Source organism: Arachis ipaensis, chromosome B05 (genome assembly GCF_000816755.2).
Source record: "Arachis ipaensis cultivar K30076 chromosome B05, Araip1.1, whole genome shotgun sequence".
NCBI lineage: Eukaryota > Viridiplantae > Streptophyta > Magnoliopsida > Fabales > Fabaceae > Arachis > Arachis ipaensis.
The window spans coordinates 139,467,671-139,475,967 of record NC_029789.2 but is presented as its reverse complement, the minus strand read 5'-3'; the positions used below and the strand labels follow the sequence as shown (position 1 = coordinate 139,475,967).

The window sequence follows — 8,297 nt, the reverse complement described above, 5'->3', positions numbered from 1 at the left end:
ACTCCTAAACTTTAAACCCTTTATTTACTTAAAAGTTATGATGCACGGACATTGACACGAACACGGGACACGACACGACACAGGACACACCGACACGCGAATTTTAAAATCTTACATGACACGAGGACACACATATATATAAAATATAAAGTATTTTTTAGATAAATTATAATGATATTTTGATATTTTATTGATATTAAAATATAAATTAAAATATTTTTAATTTAATAAATAATAATATATAATCTATCTAAATTTATTTTAAGAATATATGTTAAGAATAAGACTGGACATGCGAACACGTGATAGTATTTAGGTGTGTCCATGCATGTTTGGAGAAATTTTTTTTATTTTTTATTAAGACACGGTTGGACACAGCAGACACGCGTGTCAGACGAGTGTTAGTGAGTATTGCGTCTGAAATGTGTCCGACACACGAACACGACAACTCATCAAAATGTCCGTGCTTCGTCACTTAAAAGGTTTAGGAATTATGTTTTAGATTTTAAGATTTAGGATATATGTTTTATGGTTTAGGGTTTAGAATTTAAGGTTTAAGATGTTAGAATTTAGAGTTTATAGTTCTAGGATATAGGGTATAGGATTTATGCTTCTCAAAGTCTTGAAGACCTGTGATCAACACAGGAGTTATAAACAATAATTTAAAATCAAATAAGAGTTTATTCATTCGATACCTCATCAATGCTTTATTAAAGTTGTACATCAATTCCAAAAAATTATATTGCACTTTTTACTATAATTCTTTATCATGGAGTGAATATTTTCGTATTGTGACGTAGTTTTGATTCTACCAAAAAATTTATTATTTAAATATGACAAACCCACATTTCTTTGATTTCGTATGTTTTTTGTAACCATTCATTTTTAGAAAGTTTGTACTCAAATATTAGGCTATGCTATTTTCTCTCAAACTCTTCATAAATTTTTTTTTATACATTAGGTGCTTTAATATATCTAGAAAGTTTGAATTCTTTATAACTTCACAAGCATTGCGGTATAAATACCATACACAAAGACGGTGTGTAGCATCATTGCAAGATCTCTATGTGTCACCATAACTATAGGTTGTTTATTACCCATTATTTCCATGAACATCTTCAACACCAAAAGATAGGTTTTACGCTTTTCATCGGATACTAAATCACAACCAAAAATGCATGTTTGTCCATGATGATTTGTTCTTAAGAAGACAACCAATGACCTATTATACTTGTTTTTTGGATATGTCGTGACGAAGGCCAACACACACCAAAACATTAATAATCACTTATGCTAGACTTATTGGTCCGCACAAAATTATCAAGCTTATCATCTTTTAAACTTAACTTTTCTTGCAATAGTGAATCATTGTCTGCCTTAGAAATTAGGTAATTCAATGATGTATGCGCATCACCATCTTTTATCTTCGCATATCTCGATCTGTCAAAGTGATTGTGTGAAAATTACATATGAGCATGGAGAAGAAATTGCGTGAAAGAAGGCGTTCAGATCAAACGAAGAAAAAAAAGGAAAAATTAGATTCACGGAGCAAAAACCGCGAACAAGCATTTCAACTGTGAAGATGGACTCATCATCCTTCTCTAATTACGTTAATGAATTATGAATCAGAGAGCAAGTTTCTCATCCTTCAATCGGGATCTCCATGTTCCTCCATCCACGCTAACCGCACTATGTGAAAATTGCATATGAGCATGGAGAAGAACAATAACAGAGAAACTAAGAAGGAATTGAGAATTAAACTTGAATAATGATCAGACTCAAAAAATACAATACTACAGTTTGCTATTTATATAAAACACTACTTCTAACAGAATTGCCTTGCTATTCTAACAAACTATACAGCTCAACATATCAACAAAACCCACTACTAACAACTTTTCTATACAAGAGAAATAACAACATGTATTAAGAAATTCTAACAGAATAAATATCAAGTAACACCCTCCCGTAAGCTTGGACTATTAGGAGAGAAGAGGTCTAACAATCCAAACTTAGAGTAACCTTCATTGAAAGGCCCAGGAGTAAGAGGCTTGGTGAGAATGTCGGCAGCTTGATTATTGGAGGAAATGGAAAAGGAGATGAATCAATTTTTCTTACAATTTGTCATGAATAATATGGCAATCAGCTTCAATATGTTTTGTACGTTCATGAAACACAGAATTAGTGGCAATATAAATAGTTGAATTGCTATCACAATACAAATTAATAGCCTTTGTGATTGGAACACCAAGATCTTGAAGAACATAACTCAGTTATTGAGCTTCTCGGGTGGCCAGAGCTAAGGCTCTATACTCTGCCTCTGAAGAGGAGGCTGCAACTGTTAGTTGTTTCTTACTCTTTCAAGTGACCAATGATGGTCCTAAATAAAAATAATACACCGAGATGGATCTGTGAGAGTCAACGCAACCAGCCCAATCAAAGTCAGAGAAACCAGTAAGTTATAAATCAGAATCTGCAAAAAAGAAGAGGTCTGCAGCAGGAGAAGCCTTTATATAACGCAGCACTCTATATGCTGCCTTCAAATGGTCAGTAGTAGCACAATTCAAAAACTGGCTCAGTTTCACAATGGCATAACTTATATCAGGTCTAGTATGTGATAGATATAAAAGCTTGCCCACAATTTGTCTATACTGACCAGAATCAGCGAGCAATTTTCCAGTAGTTTTACTTAGTTTTGCTCCATAATCAATAGGAGTGGTGGCAGGTATGCACCCTTCAAATCCTGTTTCCTTGAGTAAATCAAGGACATATTTCCTTTGGTACAAAGCAATTTTCGTCTTGGTCTTGCCACTTCGAGACCAAGAAAGTATTTCAAATCTCCCATGTTTTTGATACAAAATCTCTCATGAAGAACATCTTTAACTGAGTTAATTTCATTTAGGTCATCACCTGCCAATACTAAGTCATCTACATACACTAGAATTGCTGTGAATCCAAGTGGTGTAATCTTGGTGAAGAGGCTGTAATCCGATTTGCATGGAGTGAGTTTTATCTCAAGTAGAACCGATTTGAGCTTGCAAATCCATTGTCTACTAGCTTGTTTTAATCCATACAAGGACTTTTCAAGCTTGCAAATTAACCTGGTGAGGCTTCTAAACCTGGAGGCACCTTCATATAGACCTCCTCATCGAGTTCACCATGCAAAAATAACGTGTTAACATCAATTATTTTAAGGTGCCACCCTTTCACTGCTGCAATAGCCAATACCACTCTCAAAGTCCTTAGCTTTACTACAAGACTGAAGGTGTCTCGATAGATGGAGAAGAAAATTGCGTATGAGCCTAGAGAAGAAATTGCGTGAAAGATGGCGTTCAGATCAAACGAAGAAAAAATAAGGGAAAAATAGATTCACGGAGCAAAAACCACGAACAAGCACTTCAACTTTGAAAATGGACTCATCATCCTTCTCTAATCACGTTAATGAATTGTGAATCAAAGAGAAAGTTTCTCATCCTTTACCCGGGATCTCCATGTTCTTCCATCCACGCTCCCCACACTATGTGAAAATTGCATATGAGCATGGAGAAGAACAATAACAGAGAAACACTGAAGGAATTAAGAATTGAACTTGAATAATGATCAGACTCAAAAAATACAATACTACAGTTTGCTATTTATATAAAACACTACTTCTAACAGAATTGCCTTGCTATTCTAACAAACTATACAGCTCAGCATATTAACAAAACCCACTACTAACAACTTTTCTATAAAAAAGAAATAACAACCTGTATTAAGAAATTCTAACTAACAGAATTAATATCAAGTAACAGCTTCCCGTAAGCTTGGACTATTGGGAGAGAAGAGGTTTAACAATCCAAGCTTAGAGTAACCTGCATTGAAAGGCCCAGGAGCAAGAGGTTTGGTGAGAATGTCGGCAGCTTGATTATTAGAGGAAATGGGAAGAAGATGAATCAATTTTTCTTTTAATTTGTCATGGATTATGTAGCAATCAGTTTCAATATGTTTTGTACATTCATGAAACACAGAATTAGTGGCAACATAAATAGCTGAGTTGCTTTCACAATAAAAATTAATAGACTTTGTGATTGGAACACCAAGATTTTGAAGAACATAACTCAGCCATTGAACTTTTCGGGTGGCCAGAGCTAAGGCTCTATACTCTGCCTCCGACGAGGAGGCTACAACTATTAGTTGTTTCTTACTCTTTCAAGTGACCAATGATGGTCCTAAATAAAAATATTATGCCGAGATGGATCTGCGAGAGTCAACGCAACCAGCCCAATCAGAGTCAGAGAAACCAGTAAGTTGTAAATCTTAATCTGTAGAAAAGAAGAGGCCTGCAGTAGGAGAAGCCTTTATATAACGCATCACTCTATGTGCTACCTTCAAATGCTCAGTAGTAGCGCAATCTAAAAGCTGGCTCAATTTTCCAATGGCATAGCTTATATCAGGTCTAGTATTTGATAGATATAAAAGCTTGTCGACAATTCGTCTATACTGATTAGAATCAGCGAGCAATTTTCTAGTAGTTTTACTTAGTTTTGCTCCATAATCAATATGAGTGGTGGCAGGTATGCACCCTTCAAATCCTATTTCCTTGAGTAAATCAAGGACATATCTCCTTTGGTACAAAGCAATTTCCTTCTTGGATCTTGCCACTTCGAGACCAAGGAAGTACTTCAAATCTCCCATGTCTTTGATACGAAATCTCTCATGAAAAACATCTTTAAATGAGTTAATTTCATTTAGGTCATCACCTGCCAATACTAAGTTATCTACATACACTAGAATTGCTGTGAATCCAAGTGGTGTAATCTTGGTGAAAAGGCTGTAATCCAATTTTCATGGAGTGAATTTTAGCTAAAGTAGAACCGATTTGAGATTGCAAATCCATTGTCTACTAGCTTGTTTTAATCCATACAAGGACTTTTCAAGCTTGTAAAATTGACCTGGTGAGGCTTCTAAACCTGGAGGCACCTTCATATAGACCTCCTCATCGAGTTCACCATGCAAAAATGCCATGTTGACATCAATTTGTTTAAGGTTCCACCCTTTCACTGCAACAATAGCCAGTACCACTCTCAAAGTCCTTAGCTTTACTACAGGACTGAAGGTGTCTCGATAGATGGAGATGAAAATTGCGTATGAGCATGGAGAAGAAATTGCGAAAAAGAGAGCGTTCAGATCAAACGAAGAAAAAAAAAGGGAAAAATAGATTCACGGAGCAAAAACCGCGAACAAGCACTTCAACTTTGAAGATGGAATCATCATCCTTCTCTAATCACGTTAACGAATTTAGAATCAGAGAGAAAGTTTCTCATCCTTTAGTCGGGATCTCCGTGTTCCTCCATCTACGCTCACCGCACCATGTGAAAATTGCATATGAGCATGGAGAAGAACAATAACAGAGAAATCAAGAAGGAATTGAGAATTGAACTTGAATAACGATTAGACTCAAAAAATACAAGACTACAGTTTGCTATTTATATAAAACACTACTTCTAACAGAATTACCTTGCTATTCTAACAAACTATACAGCTCAGCATATCAACAAAACCAACTACTAATAACTTTTCTATACAAGATAATTAACAACCTGTATTAAGAAATTCTAACTAACAGAATAAATATCAAGTAACACCCTCCCGTAAGCTTGGACTATTGGGAGAGAAGAGATCTAACAATCCAAGCTTAGAGTAACCTGCATTGAAAGGCCCAAGAGCAAGAGGTTTGGTGAGAATATCGGCAGCTTAATTATTGGAGGAAATGGGAAGGAGATGAATCAATTTTTCTTGTAATTTGTCATGGATTATATGGCAGTCAGCTTCAATATGTTTTGTACATTTATGAAACAAAGAATTAGTGGCAATATAAATAGCTGAATTGCTATCACAATACAAATTAATAGGCTTTGTGATTGGAACACCAAGATCTTGAAGAACATGACTCAGCTATTGAGCTTCTCGGGTGGCCAGAGCTAAGGCTCTATACTCTGCCTCTGAAGAGGAGGTTACAACTGTTAGTTATTTCTTACTCTTCCAACTGACCAATGATGGTCCTAAATAAAAACAATATGCCTAGATGGATCTGCGAGAGTCAACGCAGCCAGCCCAATCAAACTCAGAGAAACCAGTAAGTTGTAAATCATAATTTGCAGAAAAGAAGAGGCTTGCAGCAGGAGAAGCCTTTATATAACGCAGCACTCTATGTGCTGCCTTCAAATGTTCAGTAGTAGCGCAAACCAAAAATTTGCTCTGTTTCCCAATGGCATAGCTTATATCAAGTCTAGTATTTGATAGATATAAAAGCTTGCCCACAATTCGTCTATACTGACCAGAATTACTGAGCAATTTTCCAATAGTTTTACTTAGTTTTGCTCCATAATCAATAGGAGTGGTGGCAGGTTTTCACCCTTCAAATCCTATTTCCTTGAGTAAATCAAGGACATATTTCCTTCAGTACAAAGTAATTTCCGTCTTGGATCTTGCCACTTCGAGATAAAGGAAGTACTTCAAATCTCCCATGTCTTTGATCCGAAATCTCTCATGAAGAACATATTTAACTGAGTTAATTTCATTTAGGTCATCACCTGCCAATACTTAGTCATCTACATACACTAGAATTGCTGTAAATCCACGTGATGTAATCTTGGTGAAGAGGCTGTAATCTGATTTCCTTGGAGTGAATTTTAGCTCAAGTAAAACCGATTTGAGCTTGCAATTCCATTGTCTACTAGCTTGTTTTAATCCATACAAGGACTTTTTAAGCTTGCAAACTTGACCTGGTGAGACTTCTAAACCTGGAAGCACCTTCATATAGACCTCCTCATCGAGTTCACCATGCAAAAACGCCATGTTGACATCAATTTGTTTAAGGTGTCACCCTTTCACTGCTGCAACCACTCTCAAAGTCCCTAGCTTTATTACAGGACTGAAGGTGTCTCGATAAATGGAGAAGAAACTTGCGTATGAGGATGGAGAAGAAATTGCGTGAAAGAGGGCGTTCAGATCAAACAAAGAAAAAAAAGGGAAAAATAGATTCATGGAGCAAAAACCGCGAACAAGCACTTCAACTGTAAAGATGGACTCATCATCCTTCTCTAATCACGTTAACAAATTGTGAATCAGAGAGCAAGTTTTTCATCCTTCAATCGGGATCTCCATGTTCCTCCATCTACGCTCACCGCACCATGTGAAAATTGCATATAAGCATGGAGAAGAACAATAACAGAGAAACCAAGAAGGAATTGAGAATTGAAATTGAATAGTAATCAGACTCAAAAAATACAATACTACAGTTTGCTATTTATATAAAATACTACTTCCAACAGAATTGCCTTGCTATTCTAACAAACTATATAGCTCAGCATATCAACAAAACCCACTACTAGCAACTTTTCTATACAAGAGAAATAACAACCTGTATTAAGAAATTTCAACTAACAGAATAAATATCAAGTAATAGATTGTATAGATCTTTCTTTATGAATTCTTTTTGCGTGACCATGAACCCCATTATACGACAAATTCTAACATTATAAAAGTGCAAACTATCAACTTGTGCTTTATCAGTGTCTGTCATAGTTCGATATGCTCGAACAAATTGGATATATTTAGGTGCGATGAGGTTATGGTTGTAAGTCTCTTTGCTTTACACATTACACGTGTGATTAGTTTATGATCTTTTTTTTCTATTCTCCATCTCTAAGTACTTTTTTCCTTCGTGTACCCTCTTTGTTACAAACCATCTATCACATATTAATGTTTCCATTGAAATCTTGCCTTTTTTTCATCAAATCTCACAATAAAATCGTGCATTTTAGCATAATTTATATAAAAATTACAACATTATTTAACAGTGTCAAACAAAATATCCCACAGGTCATCATAACTTAATTTGTTTAACTTCTCAACTTCTTAAATTTTGTTTCTACAATTTGACATATCTATAGATTCACTATTTTTATCCTCATTATTGATAATGTCTTCTTCCTCCTTGTGAGAATTACTATCATACCCAAAACACAACTCATCATATTCAATAAATTTCTATAAAAATTTATTATCATCGATGTTTATGCTTATGATAAAATTCTATTCAAAAAATAAATAATAAAAATAATTAATTAAGATACTAATTAACTTTACAAAAAAAATTTTAAAATAGGAAAATTATAAATTAAACAATTATAATTTATCAAATTTAAAAATCTTTAGAGCAAAAATACTCAAATGCAACAAGGATATACATATCCGATTATAGTGGTATTATATCTTGTTGATTTTTTATGGAATCTAAAAAAAAAGATCTG

At 34.8% G+C, this 8,297-nt stretch overlaps 1 protein-coding gene across 1 annotated transcript; it reads right to left on the bottom strand.

Annotated features, from left to right (window-relative positions):
• LOC107641307 (uncharacterized mitochondrial protein AtMg00810-like) lies at window positions 6,064-6,840 on the bottom strand. The gene is made up of 2 exons (XM_016344804.1): window positions 6,602-6,840; window positions 6,064-6,328 (listed from the first exon to the last, which is right to left on the bottom strand). The coding sequence occupies exons 1-2, from the start codon at window positions 6,838-6,840 to the stop codon at window positions 6,064-6,066; spliced, it is 504 nt and encodes a 167-aa protein (XP_016200290.1).

What these genes read in the sequence shown, in the direction of transcription:
- LOC107641307 (XM_016344804.1), bottom strand. Translation starts at nt 6,840, where the DNA reads ATGGCGTTTTTGCATGGTGAACTCGATGAGGAGGTCTATATGAAGGTG. An exon ending in GGATTTACAGCAATTCTAGT is followed by an intron (nt 6,329 to 6,601) that starts GTATGTAGATGA and finishes AAAATTGCTCAG; the next exon opens with TAATTCTGGTCAGTATAGAC.